Genomic DNA, 26,260 nt, shown 5'->3' with positions numbered 1-26,260 from the left:
AATGAAGTGGATGTTGTACTGCAAGATCAGATATTTGGGCGGAAAACAAAATATATTGTCTGTGAACATTTTACTAATAAGTTCAGTATCAATGTATTTGCTACTTGCCAAATACGTAAATTACACATATCCTCATATAATTAATAGAAAACATTATCAGGTTGCAATTATCTTTCATACAAAACCACAAAACAATTTGCTGTTGAAGTTTAGCTGTATAGAAATGTAATTGTTAGGGACAGGGCTGAATAAACAACTAACTGATAACATATCAGCCATATAAACTTGATAAGGTGATAATATGTCAATGCAGGTTTAAGGTAAAGGACAGATTGCCGTCATGTTTAAAAGACACCGTGTTGACTCTTTTTAGGAAATGTGATGCAATCAGCAATCTCCGAGCGGCTTTGTTGACTGCACATACACCCTAATCTTGCCCCTAAGTTTTGTGGTGCCATAACAGTGTTGGGATACTTTTGCTTTTGCCATTCAAACCATACATCAGAAAATCAGTTTTCATTTGAACAAATGACCAATGCTTTTGTTTTCCAATTAGGACACTCATATGAACGCTTTAATTTGCAAGATACAAAAAAGGATAAAAAGACTGATAAAAATGTAAAGTATGCCCCCAGTTGCTAGTTTTTTAAAACCAAATGTTATGATAAAATGCAAATTTCTGAACGTTTTAAATTAAGAAAAAAAAAAATTGAATCGCTTCATTCAATTTCTTAATCTGGTTCACTGTTCTGAAAAAAAAAAAAAAACATCAGACCCTTGTCTGTCCTTGTTTATATGCTCTGCACAAAATACTGTCTGGTAAAGCAAGGCAAAAAGAACAAAATGTACATATACACAATATACAAGATATACAACAATACATATGACAAAGTAATAGATTGCAACTTTCAGTATTCAACTCCCTACTCACGGTATCCTTTTCCTCAAAACTTAAAACAGCCCCAAGTTATCAAACACTGAGCTGACTCGGACAGACTATTCATTCCTCGTGATATCTTTTAGGCTTCCACTTTTGATGGAATAAACCTAACATGGCTGTTTTGCTGAGAAAGGAAAATGACTCACAGCTGTGAGGTAGATAGCAAATTTAAGGCTGCCTGCCCTTCTTTTCCTGTCTCTCCCTGTGTGAATGTACATGCACATTGGTGTGTTCACACAAGCATATGGGATAATTTTCCATGCTTGTCCACACTACTGAACGTGTCTGTGCATATCACAGACACGTTATGTGGATTCAACAATCTGAATGAAAGATTTCTTGAGAATTTGATGAAAGGTTTTGCAGCGACTCTGACTTAAGACAATAATTTGATGGTTGGTCTACTCTGTTGAAAAGCTACATTTACTGGCTCCAGGTTAGATTAAAACAATGAAATATAAATATAAAGCGCTGTATATTGTGTATGTAGGAAAAAAAGGTCTTTAAGAATTCTGTGATATGTCCATTAAATCCCCCTCTGCTTTGAGAATCAACACATACTGTATTAGACAAGTTCTTCTGCAACATAACATCTTTAGTGTACATTCAAACCTGAGGCAGGAGATGAAATTAAAGAAGAACAAAGACGATTCATTTTTTTTCTTCTCTTTCTCATTTGTTTTGTACCGTACCTGCCCTACAGTGACATTAGGTATATTTGTGTTCCTCATACCTGGCTTCTTCAAGTTTATGAGTTTACTTCCAGGCATATTTATGTATACATCAGAAAATCATGTCTTGCTTGAAAGTCGTGTAAACGACATTACTGACACAGTGTGTAGATGACAAGGATACATGAAGATTTTTAGCATATAAAGTCAAACAATGGAAATGCATGCAAGCTGTGGTGATGTCCTTCTGAATGTAGTGCTTGAGTAACTCCTGCAAATATCATTATTAAGCCTATCTTGCACCCATATCTTTTCCTGGAAAATGTCTTACTGAATCCATAGAGCAGTGAAGGGATGAGCCATTAAAGATCAGTTAGGCTACCGGCTGCCGTTGTTGTCTTGTTATCTTGTAATTATGTTGCTGCATCTTATAATTATAACTTATTATTTCATCATTACAACATTTGTATCTTTTAATTGTGAGATACAAATCTCATAATAATGACAAAAAGTGAAACGTGGTTTGCAATGATCACCTTTATTTCCTCCTTCATTAGAGCTTGGAGTAATATTTGGCTGGATGACACATTTACATGATTTGTAAGTCAATATTGTTAAGAATTACAAAGCATAAAAATGTATCTCTCTTTTGAACTGCTCACTGCACTTTCATTGTACTCAACACCGAAACGTAGCTGTTAGAATTTGGATAAAACTCTTGAATGTGTCCAAAATCAATCCCTTGTTCACTCATAATAAACATTCAGGGGTTTACTCTACAGTCAGAGGTAAATTGTTAAATTGGTAAATTTTGGGTTTGGTTAAATATTAAAAATGTCAATTCTTTTCAATATTTTCCCCAAAAGATTGCTTATTTAAGTAAAAGTATCAAAACCACAGCATAAACATGCTGTTTATGTACTGTTTAAGTACTGCGTTTGAAATATTAGTAGAGTGAAACTAAAGAAGTATTATCAGCTAAATGTATTGAAAGTCTCATAAGTAAAAGTACTATATATATTAGTATTTAACGCTACAGTTGGAAATCAAGCTAGAGTTAGCATGAGACTCAACAGCAGACCACTCCACTCCTCCCACCCCTCCCTCCTCCTGCTCTGTTACGCTCCGCCCAGTCCTTCACCTACATCCTCATTGTGTAGTCTGTCTCAGCTCAAACAGGTACTGGGAACTTGCTAGCCTGTGAGTCAGCCATAGCAACGTCAACCAGCAGCTAAAAAAAAAAGCTTAAAGGTGCTATATGCAAGTTTTTGCCCTTGCTGCATAGCCAATGTTAGCATTAACAGCTGTTGACTTACCAATAGCTTCAGCCATCATTGTGTTTACAACACCGGAGGTTAGAATACGCCCTCGGGACAGCGCTACTTCTCCATCCACTCATGTTGGACTGAGGTGCAGACTGGACGTTACAGTCACTCACTATTGCAAAGTGGTATTACCAGACGGGACAGGCAGGGGCTAGCTGGTTAGCATGCTAACATCAGTAGAAGAAAAGAAATGATAGAAATAGAAGCAAAAAAGGAGGTAACACTGGCGTTGCTTTACACCGCTGGAGACAGCTCTTGGTGAGTGAAGGAATTAATTTTGATGCTAAACTCGCAATGTTTCTTCCAGACTGGTGATTAAACAGCTGTTAATGCTAACGCTGGCCATGTAGTGCTACAAAAATTTACGTACAGCATCTTTAAAGCCTCGGTGCGAGAGGAGTAGTAGACCAGTAGAGCGTTCACGTATTGATTGACAGTCACGAGCTCCCACCCCTGACTTTGGCCTTCTCTGATTGGCTAGATGGGTGAAGCTCGCTCAAAAACGTTAGAAGGAAAAAGCTCTGCACTGCTGCCAGGCTGCTCAAAGAGTCTGGGTCACAGAAGCTTTTGACAGCACCTTTCCAAATTAAGATATGTGGCATATTTTAACTAGTAAGTATTAGAGAAAGTTATATACTGTAGCTTTAATTATTAGATTGTTAATACTGATGCATCAATGTGTAAGCAGCATTTTATCATTATTGCTGGTTGAGGTGGCGCTACTCTTAACTACTTTTTTATACATTGAGCTTGCTCAGTCCAGTGGTTCCCAACCTAGGGGATAGGCCACCCGAAAACGTCACAAGATGAAGTTCAGAAGGGAAATGTTTTTTTGGTAAAACAAGAAGCCCACGCGACACACTCAATTTTTGTAAGTGATCACAAGTCAAGATTGGATTAAACTGGTTTAATCTTTAACAGTGTGTTGTGTAAATTTTTCATATGTTTTCTAATGTAAATTCTTAATCTGTAAAGTAACTACAACAGCCAGATAAATGTAGTGGAGTAGAAAGTGCAACATTTCCCTCTGAGATGTAGTGAAGTAGAAGTACAAGTAGTATGTCCATAAATTCAAGTAATTTACAACTACTTCAAAATTTTACTTAAGTACAGTACATTAGTAAATGTACTTAGTTACATTCTACCACTGCCTAAATGTAACCACACTCGGCATGCAGCACATAAACCCCAGTCTCTGGTGCACTATGCAGGCTCATACCTCATCCTCACATCCTACCTATACCATCTGCATGCCTCCGCAGAAATCCAGATTCATCAGACCAGATGGTTTTTTTTCTTTTTTTTTTCTTTTGTTCCAAGTTTTGGTGCAGCCTGTGCCCACTGAAGCCTCAGCTTTCTGTTCTTGGCTGACAGGGGTGGAACCGGACGTGGTCTTCTGCCGTTGTAGCTCATCCGCCTCATGTCTCGTGTAGTGCGCTCTGTAACGCTTTTCTGCTCACCACAGTTGTAAAGAGTGGTTATCTGAGTTACCGCAGCCTTCCTGTCAGCTCCAACCAGTCTGGTCATTCTCCTCTGACCTCTTTCGTCAACAAGGTGTTTCTGTCTGCAGAACTGCTGCTCACTGGTTGTTTTTTGTTTTTTATACCATTCTGAGTAAACTCTAGAGACCTCGGTCAAAGTCACTGAGACCACATTTTTTCCCCCATTCCAATGTTTGATGTGAACATTAACTGAAGATCCTGACATCTACCTGCATGATTTGATGCATTGAACTGCTGCCATATGATTACTTGATTGGATAATTGCATGAATAAGCAGGTGTACTGATGTTCCTAATAAGGTGCTTGATGAGTGTATGTAAAACAAAACAAAAAACACGGATCTAAAATCCCTCAAAGTATTTGCCTTTGGATTAGTGAGTACCAGTAGCATGTTTCTCTGTCTGTCTTTATTTTCAGATAATCCTGTGGTCATGTGATTTGTCTAATCCTGTTGCATGTAAACTGATACACTCTTGGCTCTGTCTGTTCTGGTGAGGCGAGTTGTCTGTGATTGTGCTGACAAGGCTCAACATCAACCAGTTTTATGGCAGAGCAGCCAGACAATCTGTTTCTATCTTCAACTTCAACACTAGCTGCTGGAGCAGTTCCACTTCGTTAGAGTTGACGAGTTGGAAGAGATTCTTTTCTATCTTTCTGCTGGAGAATCTCTCTCTCATACAGACACACACACACACACTCGGACATACATTTACAAGTGTTCACATAAGCACAGGCACACAGTGGTGCACACAATAGATGCATACTTAAAACGCACAGGGAAACATTAACACAGGCAGTAGCAGAGACCTTCGAAGATGCATTTTTACACACCCTGGCAGGAAAGACGTTTTCAAGTTAGCAGACATCTGCTCCACATCTGTCTAGGATCGTCTGGTGACCGAACAAGCCGAAGACATTTATCAACCGGCCTCCGCCTTGGAGAGGCAGATGACATCTCCTCCAACACCTCCATCCACACCTCCTCGGTGTCTTCTCTGCTTCATCCGTATCATAGCTGCTCCACTGTTCACCTCCTCTCCCTCATATCGCCTCTGTTCATCCTCCTCCTTTTCATAATCATGATTTGCTATTTCTGCTCCTCTCACCTCCTCTCCTCTCCTCTTTTCTTTTCTTTCTATTTTCCTACTCATCCCTTTTTGGGAAGTCTGTGCTTTCTTTATCCAGCTCCTCTGTCCATCTTTTGTCTAATGGCTTCAACATTTTCTTCACCTCCTTAATCTTGTTCTTGGCCCTCCCCACTCTCATCTTTTTTTTCCCTAAAGGGAGGACTGGACTCATGCTTTACTGTCACTCCTTGACCTTACGTGTCTCTCACACCTACAATAGGTTTGGCAAGAGAGAAAAAAAGGGGTCAGAAAAAAAAAAAGGTAGTGTGCAGAGGTTCTTAAGTCTTCCCAGATAGACCTGTGGAAAAACCACATTGTTGTCCAGTACCCAAACTTGGATAGGATTTTGCCTCACAATGCCCTTTATTACATTTGTTGTTGATGAAGAAGAACGATAACAATCGAATAAAATAGTTATTGTTATTAATTCCATAAATGTTAAATTAGTGAATCATTGACTATTGATTGATGAAACTCTTTGCCTGGTACTGTTACGTGCTTTACCCCCCGCCTTCAAAATCCTGATGCAGCAATTTGAATGTTTGTGATTTAGAAAATGCTCCCTCCCAGCTATAAAAAACTCACAGTACCCCTGCTGGTGCAGAGATACCGTGAGACAGCTGCCTTGGTCCCCCAGCTGAGGTGGGCCAATAACAAGGATACAGTTATTCTTTATTATGTTATTTTGAAGAAGTATTCAGATCCTTAATGTAGCAACATTGCCATACAGAAATACCCCATTACAAGTCCAGCATTCAGAGTTTCACTTGTGTGATATAATATACTTGCATTCTTATTTTTAAAGACCTATAACATGTAAGCAACATTTTAATGTTTTTTTTAAACTATAATGTTAACTACCTTATGTACTGTTGGGCAGCATAATTTATAATGATGCCTCATATTTTATGAGTTGATATAGTTTGTGTCTAAAATCTTAATCTGCTATTGCAGTGCACAGTAAAGTATATTGAATATTCTATTCAGTTGAGTAAATAACTTTACTTATTTATTTTACTTTATTAACACTGCCTGGTCTAGGGAGCAGTTCATATCAGGAAAGAGGAAAAAACAGGTTTTATTTTATCATATTTTTCACAGGTTGCTAAACTTAATAATTGTTCAAAACTGAGAGTCCTCCCACTATACAGTAGTCGGCCATCTGCCTCTCCTCCTTCCATCACTCGAACACAGAGTGGGACACTTCCAAGTAATGCAGATGCTCTGAACTTCTAGTTTAAGCTTATTGTGATTCGCTTTGGACAAAATTGCCTTCTAAATGAAGGTATGTGTTATGAGGTAGTGTAATGTCTTGGGTAACAAGTGCATCACATTTATCATCTTAGACAGACAAAGTGCTTCTACACTGACGGGGACTGATTAAATATTACAGCGAGCTACAAAAACAGAGTGCAACTGAGCAGGACCCAAGAAAACCACAAAATCAGCATGAACATATTAAAATGGTATAATACACAAACCAGAGCCATCATAACATCCAGCAGCTAAGGTGACACGGTGTGCAAAGCACATCTCAAAGTACATACGGTATGATATCACATTATAAGAAAGAATCAACCTCAGCAACTAGTTTACTGCTGCAAATGAATTGCTTTTTCAACTTAAATAAATATGTATAAACATTACACTACATCTAGGTCTAATAGGTTTCAATAAAATTTACTGAAGATACTGAGAAAGATTCTTGGGTTGTTATGTAGCATTTCATCAGTAATGATCTGAAAAGGATTTTATTAAAACATCGCAGGAAATATTGCATCTGTAGACGAGACATCTTGTTATTGCGTTCGGTGCTTAGAGAGCTCATTATAGATACATCATGTTTTTGTTATGAAAGTTTTATAACCTCTTCTGTTACTGTATTGAATGATAATTACAATGATACTAGCATTATAATTCCCTGGTGTATATCAGCTCCAGGTTAATATTGTGAAAAGCTGTCAGAAGAGTGATAAAAACAAAAAATAAACAAACCAACCGAAAGCTATTTTTTAGATTCTTAAAATGCTGCACCTTATTTTACCTCAGAAGTCAACACGAATGACTCATATCTTCAGGAGATGGAGTCCCTCCCTGTTGAAGCTCTATATAGAGTGAATTTTCTGGAATGTCTATTAAATCTTCATGTTGGAAAGGCTGCTATTGCTGCTTTCACACAATATCAGCAAAATGGGAAGAAAAGGAAAAACACTCCTTATTCCCACTGGGGACATTATTCCAAGGTAGTTAGCGCTCGTGTTAACCTGCTAGTCGCACCAGATAAACAGCCTTAATTATCTACTTTGTTGTTTAATATATTTGCATCACTTCTTTGCCAAGTGAAAGACACAAACAGTGTATAACCCCTTTGATATTAGCCAAATTGATTTTATTAGTGTTAACACGGGATTTTTCATTTTGATGTAACTGCCAGTGGTGGCGCATTTGCTCGTAATTCCGCTCTAACAATATATTGTGAACATGGCATATGTGTCTTATAGCTGGATATTCAAAACAAGTCACAATAGAGTAGTAATATCAACTTCAGCTTTTTTCAAGGCTTAACTGCTTTATAACTGTAAAGAAAGTGTTTTTCTTGTGGAAATTGTGACCTATGGTTACAAGCAGCCATGTTGCTGGAAAAGATCTACACAAATATTCTATAAAAAAAAAACCTCTCTATATGATGAATTTTAGGGCTCTACTATAAGATATCAGGACTAAAATATGATAGCAGTATGGCCCCTGCAGAAAAGTGCAAGACTCTAACCGACCTTTGAAGACCTAGACCTACAGCGGAACATGTAGAATATTTATACTATATAGCCTTAGGCTACAGGCTCGCTGGATGACATTTCACCACAACAAATTTCACATTTTCTGAGTCTTATTTTTGTCTTGATAAGGAAATAGTATGCACACTTGAAGAGGAAATCGACAAAATGCAGCAACACACCAGAAGACTGCCGATGAATGTATCTTGAATAATATTCATAAGAAAAATCAGGGAGCTAGTTCCACATAAGGTTATGAGTACAGGAACAGCTGGACACCAACATTCTCTAGAGTTCTAAACTGTGTGTTGCCTTAAGATTCATCTGAAACTTAGTGTAACTCAAAATAGTCCAGTCCTTTAGTTGTTGCACAGCCATAACAATAATCCCCTTCAGGTACCTTGGAACGGATTAAAAATAGTATCTGTGAAAAGCAGTCCTAATATCATATTTTTCTGTGGCTGAACAATAAAGCACATTTACTGGATAACCAACTTTGTGAATCTCTCGCTAACCTAGGTTTAGTGTCTTTGCAGTTTTCAATATATAGTCTGAATCCCAACAATAGCCACAACTACCTATCACACTTAGGCTACCAAGTCCAGTCAGTCCAAAATCCTTTAATTTGATTCTAGACCTCTGAATTGCCACCCGCATCCCAGTTTTTTTTAAAGTTTTTTTCCCAGCATTTCAAATAGGTCTGATGTTTTGCTCATTGATGGCTGTTTCCCCAGTTGGAAAAATTACCCAACCAATCAGAACTTTGTAGGTGGGATTAATAATGTCATCTTCCTATGCTGAAACCAGAAAAATGGCTAAAACTGCTCCCACAAAAATGGCGACATGCCTTGGGGACGAATGTTAACATTTCTGCCCCTAGCAGTTGCTATGGCAGCTTCCATGTTGACTGAAAAATTACGTCCGGGGGATGAATACGCCAGTCACTACCAATTAGTTAGGGCAGAATATCCCTGCCTCTAAAGCCCAGAGAATGACTCACACGAGCACATCAGTCTGCCAAATGAAGCAACTATTCCACGGTCCCATTTCTGTTTTTCTGTTCGGGGGTAGACCTAATATATGGACCGGAGAATCAGGTCCGGACATTGTCAGGAGTTGCCCTGTCACAGATGCAGCACACAGCCAGAGATTTTGATTGTGATATTGTGAGTTTGTGAGACGTGTTCTCACGTACTGGAGTTACTCCATTTGGTTTAGGTGAGGGGTGGACATGACGGCCCTTACTGACAGAAGTTCCCGAATCTCGTTGTCTCTCCATTTTTGACATTTTCATTGGCGTCTTCAGGTAATTACCCTTTTTCTTCACCCTTGGATGTTTGTATTCTTCCAGTTTTGCACCAGTCGCATGATAGAAACATCAACAACACGCCCACTCGCTCGCTGTGAATTCTCCGGACAATGACCTGCTCTATTCACACATGGTCTCCATCGGACATTACAAAGATTTTGTGTACTAGGGCGCTGGCAGGGTAAAGTGGACATTTGGACATTTGTGTTCTCACATACAGCTCCTCTGGGTAATGTCTAGATAAGTTGAGGGTTGCAGTGCATGTGTGAAAGCATTAAAAGAGAATTATATATAAATAGAGAGAAGAATGTTGTCTGGTAAGAGCAGTGGGCATTGTGTAATTCCCAACTGGTAACCAGGCAGGGCAGGTGGTGCTAATCTGAGCTGTGTGTATTGTGTGTGGGTGTAGAGGGGTCACGGAAGTCAGGGCCAGTCGCGAAGAAATTCTGCCATGTCTTTCTTGCTCTTCTTCACTGCTCTCCTCCCCCTCCTCCTCAGCTCCTCTCTTTCACCCTGGAGCGAGACTTCCTCTGCTGATTCTTTGTTAAAATGACAGGCCCTAATAGGATAAATAAAGCACCTATTTTTACCTGGCTGTTGGCAGGGTGATCACACTTACACACATACCAGCACGCTGCTCTGGAGCTTGGTAAAGAGCTGACACCTGACTCGATAGGCGAGGGCCCTGAGGTTGAGGAAGGAGGTCATGGTGATTTAATAGAGAGAGAAAGAAAGGAGTATAGCTGGGGAGCCGTGACAGAGAAAAAGAGGTAGACTGATAGAGGAAACAATAGCAAGAGATTAAATTCATTGTGACACTGTTTGCTGTCTGTTTACTGCAGACAGACTTTTGCTTGAGTTTGAAATTTACATCTTTATACAATATTTTCAATTTAGTCTAACATTTAACAATTTATCCAGCTCTGTAAAGTCACCTTAAGGGGTTTTTGAAGGATATTCAAATTTTAATTGCTGTTGGAATGTTTTGACTGAACTCCAAAGCATCTAATTATTTTAAGTCTGGTTTCACGAAAAGTGGTCTTCACAAATTTTTTGTGTGCCGGGTCACTAAGTGAACGACAGAGGAGACAAGCTGAATAAGGCCAATTATATTCACATCCACTCTGCCTATTTTGTGAAGGCACTTTGAGATAGGTGTGGTACTGTCCCCATTTTAGGAGTGTTTTAAACAAGTTAGGAGGCAGTTCTTTAAACATTTTTTGGCAAGAGTCATCAAATACTCTGTGGTAAGTGTTTCTATAATTGATAAGTACAGAAAAATATCATATAACCTTCAGATACTGGTATCGTACTATCTCCGTTTTAATCAAAGTTTTTAAATAACTTTGGAGGCAGTTCTTCAAAGTACATTTTGTAGAAGAAACTACTAAAAATATTGTGAGATTAAAAACCTATAGACAAATGGATGAAACAAAAGACAAACTTTTGAAAATAAGAAAGAAAATACTAAATAATAAAGCTCTGGACTTGCACCTTGGCAAGTCCGTGGAACATTATTATTGAGATCTGGTGACAGTGAAAGCCATTGTATATGATTCGCGTCATGTCACTCTCTTAAACCATTCAGTGACCACTCATGTGCTGTTTGGAAACATCTATATTTGTTATATTTCTCCACTCATTAAATCAGGGTTTCCCTTGGATTTGTAATGGACCTGGAGTACACCTGTACATCACTGCAGCATGGTGAGAAGTTAGAACACTGGAGGCCAGCAAAAACAGGGTTTCCAGGGGGTTTTAAGTTACTTCAACAACACTGCCATAATAGGCAGCTGTTAACAAACAGCTGTTTATACATCCAATAGATACTGAGCAACGTCAGCAATCATTTGAAGTTGTGATCCTGTCCACCTAATGGATGTAAGTCCCATTTTTTACTCCCCTAGCTATGTTTTAGTTTCCACCAACTTACCTGGCTCTTTAGCTGCTAAATGCTCTATTATGTTCACTAGCTAGTCGGGAACTTTGTCTCTCTGCTGTTCATTGCTAGACAGGTAGTGAACAGTGAGTTTATCAAGAGTTTTTTGCTGAAACTGCTGCCTGTTGTTGGAAACGACACTGATGAGAGCAGTGAGAGTGAATCAAAACAGTAAAGTTGCCAACTGGAAAAACAAAACAATGAGCTAAAATCGCTAAAGCTAAAAATGCGATAGTTTATCACCCAACCTGCAAAGCTGGGTGCTAATTCGTTGTGGGTTCATCATTACAAGCAATCCCTTTCACATTAAACATAGTCTTTTGATTTATTGCTAAAAAAATACTAGTGCAGCTATAAATGATTTAATTCCAGTCTATTGAATGGAAACTCCAACAATTTTACATTGTTAACAGATCTTGGGGAGTTCTACTGCTCATGTGACTAGGGCTGCAATGCTAAATTGGTGGAGTGATCTTTTAATCCTGGCTGCAGGTGGTCCAGCACCACGTCAATATTTTTTTTTTTTTTTTTTTTACAGGTAGTTGGTAGGTATGCAAGTAAAGTTCTATGAAAAGCATTAGTCTCTAGATGAGCCAAATCCAGCTAATATGGATAATACATCTGTATTGTATTAGTTAAATTTCCAATGATAACTAAAGCTGATTCCAACACTCCAATCAAATGCATTTTCTTGATGCAATAAGCCATTGCAACAGGAACAGAGCAGCAGTGGCTTTCTTGCTGTTCTTGTCTGATCTCTGGCGTGGTAATTGAGGTCATGTGTCTGACAAAAGGAAACTCATATCACAACCTAGTGCAGGGAAGAAAGCGCTATTAATCACCCGGACAAGGCATCATGCCCAAACACACAGACATTCTCACCCATACACTCACGCACACACACACACACACACACACACACACACACACATGCACACAGAAACACACACAACACTGACTGACCATGGTTATGAGCCACGGCCACATCTTTACAAACATGACTGATACAGCAATGATAACTAAGCCATGTGTATGTGTACATATGTCTGTCAGTGTGTGTGTGTTCTTGTTTTCAAGTTGCTGGGTTATTAGGAAACAATTGGTGTTAGCCTTCAATTAACTTTGCAGACCGTGGTGTACTATGTGCTTCTTTTACCCACTGAGCTCCCGTCGGCTGAGCTATAATTCATAGTCGATGCATAATTGCCACAAAATATCACAGTTTCTGGAACACCTTGTATTGACTTTGTATTAAAGTGAAAATCCACGCCGGGGGAGTGGTTGTTTTAGCTAACAGTGCGATTTTATATTTATGAGAGTTCACAAAAGCTGTTTGCTTTTTTCTTACTGCAGCCCACACAGTAGTTGATCAGAATGACATTCCCTTTATAATTATGACATCTGCAGTTCATACAGATGGAAAGCTCCGAGCTGCTACACTGGCACTAAATGAGGTAGGTGCAACAAATTTGTCCATTTTCTGCAAAGGGGGCTGGTGTTTGTTCATGTATACCAAAGTATCCTGTGAAGTACTGGAAAAACATACAATATCATTCATCGTACGTTTTAAAAAAAAAACCTGTTTCCATTTGATATCATTATTAACCATATACATAAATACACTTTAAAACAGCTGGCAGCAGCTTTGCCCCAGGCAGCTAAGATGCTGAAAATGATCAACTCGGCTTCTCACTAAATATGGAGGGAGGCTGCAGTAGGGCCCATCCTGTATTTGGAGCAAAGGGCGAGGACATGGATCATCAAACTCTCCTGTGAGCTCATTACTCCCTCCAAAAAGCCAGGACGTTTCCAAGAAGCCAGGAAGAGATTAAGAAAGATGACTGTGATTTTCAAGTTTTTACCAGTGGAATCTATTTCTTTTCCTTGAAACGGATGGTCCTGGGCCAGGCTGATACAGTTACTCACTTAGACTGAATCGTTTCAGATCGTCACAGCCCAACGTAATCACCACGCTCTCTGTCTGATGGGAAAAACCGATTCTTGATAGATTTCTCACCAGCTCAGACAATCAGATTTACAGTCCCACATGGACCAAATCGGATGTTTTTATTTTTGTGTCAAGTTGTGGACTGATAGCAACAGGAAGGTAGTCTGAGGAAAAAATAGTCCCCTGTTACCGCTTACATCAAGAGCCCATGGCAGTCAACAAAGTGAAAAGCAGTGGTAGAGGTCGTTGTAAGCAAATATATATTATAATGAACATTCACACAATATTTTCATTGTAAAAAGTAACTGTGTTATGTTGCATTTTATGAATTCAGTAGTAGTAGAGTGCAGAAGAGGGCGACAACATAAGCCCCTACCTACCCTGTACATACTTTATAAAGATAAATATTAAAAAGATAAAGATGTAGGAGATGTGCAGTAAGACCTATTTGCGTGGGCAACTGTTTGTCTGACATATCCAGTACTTTGTGATAACTGTAGTAACTTTGGGTATTTTTCCAGTCGATATTTTTAATAAACTTTTCCTACAAAGTTTCCTGGGAAAATCTATTTCATCTGGGTACTAAACATAGGGAAAATAAAGACAAAATTCTGAGACAGTTTTTTGAGTCTAGTTATTTTTGTTGTGTTAAAAAGCTGTTAATTTCTAGAGGAATCTCCTTTCAAGAGTTAATCACTTACATTCAAGTAAATATTCATTTATCATTCACTTATTACTGGAAGCTTGATACTCAGAATATTCACTTGTATACTTGCCTTTACACAAATTTAAGCTGACCGCTGCCAGTTGGAATTAATCAACTGGCAGCGTACCTACTGAATACTGTATATACCTTTCCCTAAAATTAGTAACAAATTACAAATTCCTTTCCCAAAACCTTCCCGAGAAATTAGTTACATATCAATTCTTTTCTACAAGATCACAGGAAACTTTGAAAATAAAGCGTTACTTTACATTGTTCATGATTTTTGTTTTTACACAAATCTGTCAATCTAAATGACCTGACAATACTAATCTAGTGTATTTTAACATATCAGCATTAAACTAGCTGTATTAAATGCGTTTTTTGAAGAACATTTTATTTTTCCTTTTCTTAAACTGCCGTGATTCAAGCATGAATTTGGGGAAAACCTGCACAGTTTACAAAGAAGGACCTGAAAAGAAGGAGCATGGGATTTATTGATTGTGGTGAATCATTTAGCAGCATCTGCAACCGGTATGTCAGAGGCGGCTGAAAATGAAGAGTAATGCACTTTTCACACGGGTGGGAAAACTCAGTCATCTAATGCCATCTGTCAGCGCGGAGGTAACTGGGAGTGAACAGTAGAGCGCAGCAGGGGGTGTCCTTGGACAAAGCAGAGGAAGGGAAGAAAAGTGGCCGAGGCAAAAAAAAAAAAAAACAGGAAACCACTGAGGACAGTTCAGAGCCACTGAGGTGAAATTGCGGGGAGAGACATGCTATTACTTATCTGCGCTGCGACTTACTGAGAAAACAAGAACAGGTAAGAAAAGGATGGATGGCTGACTTTCAGCATGCAGGTTTTTGGGTAATAAAATAAACGCATTGGTTATTCAGTTGTTCATTTCAATAGAAGTGCTTCAAGTGCGTCTGGAGAGTGCTTGTGTTTTAATGTGATTGCTTGAGATAGAACAATGCTGATTGTAGTGCTAAGCCACACTATGATCTTCAACACACACTCTCCTTCAATGTGGGACTCAAACAGATGGTAAAAGCATAGTGGCATTACATTGTTTGTAATGCGTGTTACACAAATGGCGCGGTCGACAAGCAGATGCAACATGCCAACATTATTTGATCTTTCTCTCTAAACAGCTGTAGAGTGTGTGGAGCTGTCATTTACATGGATGAATCCTACTAAGTTACTTCTGAAGGTACTGCCACTACAGATGAATGACGGAAACCTGACATTAACAAAAGCATCATGATGCTTGGCTTCTCAGGGCATGATCACCAGCCTAAACTGGATTTGAAATATTTATACAATATACAAACATTAGCTACAAGTACAAATCCTGTATTCAAACTCTTACTTACTTAAAATACAGAAGCCTTAGCAACAAAATGTACTCCAAGTATTAAAAGTTAAAGTACTTGTTGCAGAAAAATCCCCCCTGTGAGTGATATATTATATATTATTCTGTACTGCTGGGTTTTTAATACTAATCCATTAATCTGTAAACAAAATTTTTATCTTGTAGCTGGTGGGGGTGTTGATTTTAAGCACTTTATAGACTCTTTGGTAATTACATTATATTTTTATCAATTAGTTTTTGTGTGTAAAAATATAGCAGACAGATAAACGTCGCAGAGTAAAAAGTACAATATTTGACTCTGAAATGTAGTGAAGTGAAAATAAAGTAGGCATACATTGAAACTTACTCACATGTACATAGTTACGTTCACACTACTGTTCACTACATAGAGCATGTGTGACAAAGTTCAATGTCTCACTAAGTTTCAACATTTTTTAACGAATCCACTGGTGAGTAGGGCTGGGTGTTGTTCAAAATGATTAATACCAGTGCCAATACCACACCAAGTATTATTTTTAGTATCAATACTAGAAGCAATAATACTAAAACAATATTAATACAATACTTTTTACTTACATTGAGAATGTTTTTTCCATATAACAAAAGAAGTTCACAAATGTTAAATGTTATCTAAACAGAAACAGCTGTACATTAACTGTGAATGGGCCAAAGATGTTGCATAATTTGTTTATTTCGGTCTTTCACCACAAAAATTAGGTTACATTTACATGAAATGTATGAAATACATTTAACCAATTGCATGCTAATTTTGTCCTTATTTATTTTACGTATTTATATTTTACATTTAATATTCAATACTGTTTTATTTGTTTTGTAAGCTTATCAAATAAATTCTTATCATACACACCTATAGTTACATTTGTAGCTCAAAATGTTGCATGTGCATGCATGTAGTGCAGTTGAGGTGGGCATGGGGGGTGCCATGAAAAGAAAATCACTATGAAGTGGTGCCATGGGTTGAAAAGTATGAGAACGAGTAAATGTGATAAATCTATATCTAGTGAGAACAAAAAAAAAACACCATCTAAGAAAAGTTTTAAATCTGACCAGACATTATACAGCAGCTTTGGTCTATACCAAAAAAGCACCGACGTTCAATATCCAGCCATTGTGATGGGAAGTGCTGGTTTGTGTTGTTTGCATGATTGTTGTTGTCCACACAGCAACCCAAACCCCTACCAAAACAATTAACAAGGCATACTTCCATAAAAGGTGTCGAAAAATAAGAAGTGAAGGTTGAAACAAGGGCCTCGAGAGGATTTCTGAAAGGTTGCCACCCTGAGAGCCCATTATATTTCTCTACAACAGGGTACAGCTAAGAAAAGAAAACGAAAGGAGCTCTGTTAAAAGAGGCTCCATGTGAGGTTTAAATATTTCTTCCAGCATTTACGCTTTGTAACATAATAGTCCAGTCCGCCCCAACACAAACATTCGGCATTACAAGCCTCAGTGTATTTTGTAGCGATGAAAGCTTATAAATCGGCACAATCAATGGGTGTATAAATAACTGCAGGAATTAAACTATGTTCCTCAAACTTCCCATAGAGTCACAGACACACATGTTCGCTTTTCCTTTAATGCCCAGGCAAATTAATACAGTTTTTTTTAATTTATAAATATAATTCTTCACCAAATCCCCTCACTACGTTTGAGTGTGTGTGTGTCCTACCTTTGCTAATATCCTGGTACTCCAGCCACAGCTGTCTCTGGACCTGCTTGTTGGGGTACCAGATGGTACAGGACTCCTGGAACCCGTACACTGCCTCCTGCACGTAGTGGTTCCCAAACTCCCTGAGGATGGACACAAAGTCAATCCGCTGCGTCGCCCCGTCCAGAGAATGGATGGCAGAGCTGAAGGCTGGGAAGACGGAGGGGGGGAAAAAAAAAAATGAGTTGAATGTTTTTGGTTGAAACTAAAACCTGAATGAGATTCACAAGGAGAAGATGAAGCAGGGTTTGGTGTTACAAGGAAAATATAGACATGTTCTTTTGTTTGCTCAGCCGCTCCCCATTTTCCCCTACAGTCTAAAAATTCATCTTTTCAAGAGGTAGGTTTTCTTGGATTTTTTTTACAGGTAAGCCACACTAAGCTGCAGGGTTTCACAGGCTGGGCATGGATCACAGATACAGTACCGACGCTTGGCACTAACTGGAGGAAATCCCTACGACAAGTTCTACTGCTACTACTGCTTCCACTACACAGAATAATAAGCATTAAAGCCACTGAATCAATGTATATTTCCACTGTACATACCATGATAATATCTAACATGTGAAGTGTAGTTAAATTATTTAAAGATGGGATGCGGTAGTAATTTGACCATTTTTGATGATTTATTGATAGTAGTGGCTTAGCAACTGATGGATTTGCATGATAATTTCAGCAGTCTATTCCCAATCTTTATTAACATCAGCAACACCATTATGTATTGATAGTAGCGTAGTGGAAGTAGTACTAGAGTTTGGAGTAGAACTCATAAAAACATACCTTTACCTCTCAGTGGTTTAACAAGAGTAAGTCTACAGCAAGCTAGTGGCTCTTTAAGGCTGTACTTATAACACCATGCTAACATCAGCATGCTAAGATGCTCACAATGGCAATGCTAACATGGTGATATTTAGCAGGTATAATGATTACCAAATTCACCTGAAAAATAGGTTTTATCTTTGTTTCACAGGTTAATAATTGTTTGGTAAATTAGCATTAGTACTTGCAAAGGTATTTGGTTATAAATGAAATAAAAAATCGATGTTGACTGATGATGGCGCTAGATGAAAAACTAGATCATTATCAAAGTTATTACAATTCATCTCTTGGGGAATATGAATTTGTGTACCAAATTTCATAACAATCCATCCAATTGCTGTCAAGACATTTCCCTCAAAACCACAAATGTCAACTTCATATGGAAATATGAATGAATGACCAAGGTCATCAAACATTTTGTGCCAATACATCTGGTAGATGTTAAGCTATTGCACTGGATATGTGAAAACCTTTACCTGCTGTTGGCACTAGTGGATAAGTCAGGCATCACTAATGTCAGTAGGATTCATCCCTTTGGCACCATAAATGTCCTTACTAAATGCAGTGGCAATCAATGTAATTGTTAATGACATATTTCAGTGTGGACCAAGGTGGTAGTCTAACCGACCGACAACCGTCTCTAGAGCCATGCTACTGGTGTGACTAAAACTTTTTGTACTCAGAGAGACCAGAATTTTCAAAAACTTTATATAAAATTGTCTTTGTCAATGGTTAATTTCCTTGACCTTATAAAATTTCGAACATGTATTAGAACACTCAAATTTCCTCTAATATGACGTGTTGCTGATGTGTGACCTAGCAGCAGCAAACTTTTGTAGGGCGCAGGTGTCCTGTTGAGTAATAAAGTAGAGACCTGCATTATCCTTTCTAATCTGGGTGTGTCTCACTTTATTAACTGCATATAGGTATTTGAAATTACAGTGGATGAAGTGGCAGTTTCTGTCACGTATATGCAACTACGTGTCTTAAACAGGTTTAGTGGACATCTGGGTAAGCTACTTAATATTCATGAACCCTTTCAAACAAAGCGTGTTTATTATCCACCGTGTCCACCCTCGGATATGAAAAAGCATAGGTTCACATAAAACAAACAAACAAAAATTTACCATACATATACACAGTGAAAATGAAATTCTGTGGATGTTAAACAGTTTTTGTGTGCGGCAGTAGCTGATTTCAGGTCCCGTTTACATTTCTGGGGCTGTTTCATAATACCTGATGAAGGATCTGAATCAGAATTTGATATGAATGTGAATGGGAGACTTCAGCACAAAATACAGCACATTTTTGTTTATGCTTTGAGAATCTACAGTTTCAAACAGAACACAGAAGCTTTCATGTTTACAATTTGCTTCTTTTTACTGCAACTCTCTTTATTTTCTTCCTTTTTTTACTATCAGTTGTCTTTTACTGATGATTGAGAGCATAGCATGTTTTACATGGGTCACCAATGAACCATAGGGTGAACCCACTACTGAGTCCCAGGCCAAAAAAGGGCTGTGAGCATCTGATTGTACTAATGATAATGGTAAATGTTGAAATGTAATATAATGTTACCACAAAGTTATGCAACAATATCTGTCTAGGGTTTGGTAACATGAGCTGCCATAAGTACTGCATTGAACAAGGGAGGAGTTATCTGTGTATGAATTTTTCTTTTCATTTTCCAGAGGAAGAAAATGAAAAGAAACTAGATAGTCTCACTTTAACACAAAATTATGTAGGAATTTTACTTATGTGAAAATATGTGAAAATATGAGCCATGTAAATTCTGATGCAGGATCTATCTTCAAGAGAATGCTTTGATTAAGGCCCTTATATTTCAGTTGATAATGTGGTTAAATTCATAGTTCAGTGCTTCTTATTGAACAAATTTGAAAATGACAAAACAATCCCAGTTCTACGTCCACTTGATACCACATCGCATGGTCAAAAGCTCCAAGGCAAGCGAGTAAGTGGACCTTGAGTTGAAATTGATCTGTTCACTGCTGTTTCCAAGGTCAAAAAGAACTGCCATGATCGACTTGTAGGTCAGAATAAATAAAAAGTCCTAGATGTGTTTAGAATCACAGGTTTGAATTCTACAGTTTCATGGCAACTGAGTTAACTCAAACTGCGGATGAAGACTGTGTGATATGGTTGAAAGCCCCGGAAAAAGCAAGTTAGCACACTCTGAGTTGAGAATGTTTTGTCAGCCGCTTTTGCCATAGTCCAAAATCAACTTTCAAGCTCAAATTTGAAAATACCTTTATTACCACAAACAAACATACATACTCTATAATAAATATGGTAGCTTTTGGGGCTCCTAAACTTCTCGGGCTTTGCAGCAGTTGCCCAATTTGCCAGGTTGGTAATCCACTCTTGCAATTTAAAAAGATTCATACTATTACTACTACTAAAATTTTTTTGAAGATATCACTTGATTTTAAAGACAGTTTTTCAACATAAATAGAGGTTTACCTTCATCTACTGTACATTTTTACACTAAAAAGTATTTTGTCCATTCACCAACCAGCCGAGCTTTTAACTGTAAAAATTATAGGACAGGCAAACTTGACTAGATATGATAACACCATCATTAGCTGTGTTTCAGAGAGACACAAAAGTTAAAGATTAGTGTTTCCCCTCTTCATTTAGACTGGGATAAGTGGCAATAAAAATCTCAGGGTTAAAGAATCTTTTTATAGCTAATTTAGACAGTGAATCTCCCTCAGGGTTATTGTGTCCTAGGAGGGACCTAAACTGAAATGACAGGTTTTTATCCACAATGGTGGGATTAAAGGACTTCTTCAAGCTAATGAGAATAATCCTGTCAACATGAAGATGGACTTTTTTGGTTGGTAATGACACAATGAAAACCAGCAAAAGACAATGTTAATCTAGTTTTAGAGAATTCACCGACTAAAAACCAGAAAATAAAGTGCACGGGAAAGCATGTTTGATATGATACGTTGACCGCACTATTTCAAAATAACCGTGTGCTCACTGGGATTCTCTCTTGGCAAACATAGGAAAGCAAAAGTGCAATAGCGGTTTATCATTATCATTTCCAGGAGAAGCAGTATTAATATCTCAGCACTCACGCTCTGCTCGCTCCCACTTCTCCTCTAAAATTAAATTAGGAGGCCACTGAAGTAAGAGACAGAGAGCGCAGTGAGGATGAGCGATGGGGGCTTTGCTATCAGATGTAAAAATCAGTAGCCCCACCCCTCCGGTGCCTGTTGAAAAATGATGAGCTAAAGTGGGAAATAGGAGTAAAAAAGACGGAGGCTGCCGCGTCACTTCTGAGTGAAGAGAAAATAGAAACTGTATCCTCAGCAGACATTACAGCCACTTTCAAACCGCAGAAGCACCACTGGAAATGCATTTGAGGTGTAATGGTTGTATTTACAGTAGGGGTGGCTGCACTTATCAGAATGGGAACCATTTATGATGGATTTATGAATAATGCATATATATATATACATATGTACACACAAACACATATGTATATACTGCATATATACACTATTCAGACACAGCATTAAAAGGTTTTAATGCTGTGGCTGATCAGAGTAAAACATGACAAAAAAACAAACTAATTATTGAATGACATTCTCATCCCAGCCAAAGAGAATGATTGAATGCAATGTTTCCACAAACTGTATGTAGGCAGATATATTTTTATAGAATAATACATTTAGTGGTGAGAAACCCGTCATAAAATATTAAGTATAATCCCTGACATGTCAGCAGCCAGGAGCAGCCTTCAGAATAAGTACTGCTTGACTAAATACCTATCCACAGTTATCTTATTCTGTGAAGTTTCCATGGCAGGCGCTGTCAGAATGCTTTGGTCTTGCTATGGATACACAGCTTTGTGATATATGACAGGCTTTTCAGAGAGACAGAGAAAAAGACAAGGAAAATAAAATGAAATACATATTTCTGTGTGCTGACCTCCTTTCTATCTATCCATCAATCTATCCAGATATATCTGTCTCAATATTTGTCATCATATTTGCATGTGACATCGAATTTGTACCTGTAAAAATGGTCCTACTTAACCAAATAGCTTCTGTACATTCAGGAACTTTTTGATGATCATGTTAGAGAATGAGAAAAACAGAAAGAATCAAGTTGAATATCAGCTTTTAAGTAAACCCATACTGTATCTAGGCTGCTCTTTAATTGTTTGCTGTGTGCCTGGTGCCTGAATCACTGGTGTCACAATCTGGCAAGTTCTGCCATCTATAATTCATGAATTGTTTTAACCTGTACTTCTCAGGAACAAGCTAAATGACACAATGGCGCACAGGTACACACACTAAATCTTTCACACACATACTTCCACTAAATAATAGATGTGCTCTTATTAGTATGTGTATATGGGCTTGAAAGTAATAAAGCATCCATACTGGTTCATAAGGGAACACACAGTGAATAGTTTAGAGGACTAAAAAAATACACATATAAAAATGAGAAAGTCAGACCTGGGTGGTGTTTCAATGCAATATCTCTGTTACATCCTTGTGTCATACATTTCTTAAGCTAAAGTCATTTGTTTGTTTGTTTTTTAATTGAAGAATACCAAACAGAAAATAGAATGGGAGAATGTAGAAAATGAGGAATGTATCACAACCTTTTAGGCAATATCAGCTGGTTGGTCCATTACTTTGTTCCAGGTTGAAATATTTCATTAACTACTGTAGAAATTGCCATTAAAATTTTGCTCAGACATTCATGGCTCTCAGAGAATGAAGTAGTAGTTGTAGTAATTTTGAGGATCCTCTGATCTTTCCTCTAGTATCACCAGCTGATATTTTTGTCTCATGGTGGAATATATCAACAACTATCGAACAGATGGCCATGAAATTTGGTACAAAGCTGATGAAGATCAAAGATCATGGTGCCCAGAGGGTGAATCCTAATAACTGTAATGATCCCTGACTTTTCCTATAGCACCATCAGCAGGTCATAGTTTTCACTTATCCTGTGAAATACCTCAAACATCTACTAGATGAAGTGCAATGAAATGTGGAAGAGACTTTCTTGGTTCCAGGGTGATGAATTCTAATGATTGAGTTGACCCTTTTCACTTTTCCTCTAGTGCCAAGATGAGGTTGACATTTATGGTTTTGAAATATCACAACAACAACTGAATGGATTGCTAGGAAATTTGGTACACACATTCATGGACCCCTCAGGATGATGTGTAATATGAAGATCTCGGACTTATGTAGCACCATCATCAAGTCGAATTTTTTCTTTGTCCCATACTTTGGTTTAAGTCCAAATACTGTACCTGCAAAACTAAAGACATTCCCATCAGCCTCTGCTGTTCAGCGCTAATCAGCAAATGTTAGCATGCTAACCCGCTAAACTTTAAGTGCTAATGCTAAACTATAAGAAGATGCACATTTAGTTCCAAGCACCAGCTTGGAGCTAAATCTGCATGGCTGTAGACTCTTATTTGAAAAGCTCAGGGGAAGAGGATCAGCTTAATCTATTGGGCTTATTTAAAAATGTTTTTTTTTTTCATAGCTGAAAGTATATTAATTCAGCTGGAAACTGGATAGAGAAAAATGAATGTTATTTTGTGGCATTGTATTCAAACTGTATAGCACTGTATATGATGCTGAAAAAAAAAAGGTGTTGTCATTGATGACAACAGATTTCCAAAATAATGCTCCATCTCTCCTTACTGCCATCATAAAACCTATTAATCTGTCTGTCGTTGCCATATTAAATCAAGGGAATATCATTTCTTTCAGGCATTGGCTGTTACAACTGTGTTCTCATTTGCTCTCGCTGTGAGGCAGTAACCTTACTTTATCCCATTAAGAGGCCCTGGGTTTGGGTGTTCCCTGGAAAAGCCAGCTTTTATGAGAACTGCTGAAAACCTTTGCTATCAAGAGCACCTCTCTTGGTAATGAAAGTGAGAAAAACATGTTAACGATGGTCTTTACATTGTTTAGATACATCTGTCTTCATAAACACCCTGACTAAATGTGCCTATGCATATTTAAAGTTATTATATATATTTACAAATATATGTATATATATATTACACCTATATATCATGACTTATTAGATAGTTAATAGAGGAGCTGATGTTGCAATTACAGGTGATGGTGTGTCTTACACCCATTGTTTGCTTGTGCTTGTTGAGCAGCCTTTTATTTTGTGCCCTTTTGAAGTGACATTTTGCTAATTTGTGATTAAAGGGAAGTTGACTCTCACCCATTTATTGCCTTTCAGGATTCCCTCCAAGCACCAGAGCGGAAAAGCACCACCACAATCAGTCCATAGTTGACTGCTCCAACAAGAGTTTAATTTGATATAATGGACCCATCTTGAACCTTTTAGTACTAAATTACAAAATTGTCAGCAATTTGCTCCATCATGATAGTCCTCATATGTTCAAGAATTTTTTTATGATAAAACTGCTTCTGCTGCTGAGCGGAATAGATTTAGAACTTGTGTTTTTCTGGAGTCAATTTGACACACATTATTCTGTTAAGATGTATTTTCTTCAACAGTACAGCATGCAACGTACAGTGTCTCAAAAGCTTTTAAAAGAAGTTTGCCATTGAAAGATGAGTAAAGATGTCACTAAAGTACCTTAAAGCACTAACACAATGAGAATATGTGCCAGTCTGATCAAAAGATGACAGCCTGCCTATTAGTCACATAGCTGATCAAAAATGAAAATTAAACAAAGTACTCAAGCTGTTATGATGAGCTGCTAACCTTGATGTGTCATATTAATTACAGTGTTATAAATAATTGCTAGCCAGTGCTGTTTTTCTGCACAGTGAACTTGAGAGTTTAAGCCACAGAGACCAGAGCATGGTCTCCTCCAGCATAAATAAACAATAAGCAATAACAAATGCTATATATAATTAATTGCCAGAAGCACAGGCTGATTTACCTTGAGAGAGGACCCACTGATTGAGTTTGACGTGGTATAGCACAGAGCGAAGACTCCAGTGCTGAACAAGGGGGTAGCCGGAAACCTCGCTGTAGTTCACCATACCTGCGATAAAAAAAACAAAACAAAAAAACATTCATTGACATTGATGCAGTAATTGTTGCTAGATTAAAGTGTGGCTTGGGGTACTTCACCACCACATCTATAAAAACATACAGAAAAACAGTCATATTAATGCAGTATTTACTCCTCCATAGGTCAGGGGAGATTACAGTCAGTGCTTGATCAAAGAGTGGCCCTACATCTCATTCTTGTTTACTTTACCTGGAGAATCAGGAAGGATATTTAATTAATGTTATATTAGATGACAGGAGAGAGAAGCAAGCAAAGTCTCCAATGTTAGATCAAAGTGGAGCCTGATCTGCAGCTCACCCTCCACCAGAAAAAAACTGGTAAATTGTAATATTAACAGAAAATCTAGTCAGAAATAGTGATATAGAAGGCAGGCTGTTGGATGAAAGCAGAGGCCAATATATCACTTGAATATACAGCACATTCATATTAAACAAGAGTATTTTCATACCAATCGCACACTACAGATACAGTAGTTCTCATAAACAGTTCTCATAATTTTCTTAAAGATTCTCTCTTTATAGCACAAAGTTTCTGCATGACACTGAAAATGTAAAAATTCAGATGAGGTTCAGAGAATTTTGTTTTTGACACCTCAGTATCATTTATCATGTCTGATAAAAACAATAAAAATTTAAAAAGGACCCTTAGTAATGCATCATAGTTTCAGTGATTCTCTAGATTCTGTTTTTATTCACTTTTTTATACTAATTAGCACAGTACCTGCCTTGATCACAGAAAGCAGGCATTGATCAAAGAGGGGACTAGCAGTAAAACAGCAAAACAATGCAATAACTCTTAATTTAGGAGCTAAAACCTCTCACAAAAAGGAAAAAATTCTGTAATTCAGAGTATTTACTTTGCATCACCTATAAAATGCCCCATTTTGACAATGAGTAGGGCATGATTTATGCATAATTAGGAATAATTAAAGATGCAGATGTTGTCAGATACAACAACAATTTCTGTTCAGAGAATGAAAGCTGCTTGGCCAAAAAGTCAATAACGCTGCGTCTAATTATTATTTAAGTTGAT

At 37.8% G+C, this 26,260-nt stretch overlaps 1 protein-coding gene across 1 annotated transcript in view; it reads right to left on the bottom strand.

The window, feature by feature from the left end:
• astn1 (astrotactin 1) overlaps nt 1-26,260 on the bottom strand; it is a 409,363-nt gene that overhangs the window by 143,637 nt on the left and 239,466 nt on the right. Inside the window, exons 16-17 of the mRNA XM_040142993.1 lie at nt 25,094-25,198; nt 17,302-17,490 (exon numbers count right to left, since the gene is read on the bottom strand). Of these exons, the coding sequence (XP_039998927.1) occupies nt 17,302-17,490; nt 25,094-25,198 (294 nt within the window). The remainder of the gene's footprint in view (nt 1-17,301; nt 17,491-25,093; nt 25,199-26,260) is intronic.

The sequence above is a fragment of the Xiphias gladius genome, chromosome 14 (genome assembly GCF_016859285.1).
Source record: "Xiphias gladius isolate SHS-SW01 ecotype Sanya breed wild chromosome 14, ASM1685928v1, whole genome shotgun sequence".
NCBI classification, from domain to species: Eukaryota; Metazoa; Chordata; class Actinopteri; order Istiophoriformes; family Xiphiidae; genus Xiphias; species Xiphias gladius.
The sequence above is the reverse complement of the archived record's forward strand: the minus strand, read 5'-3'. Positions and strand labels throughout refer to the sequence as shown.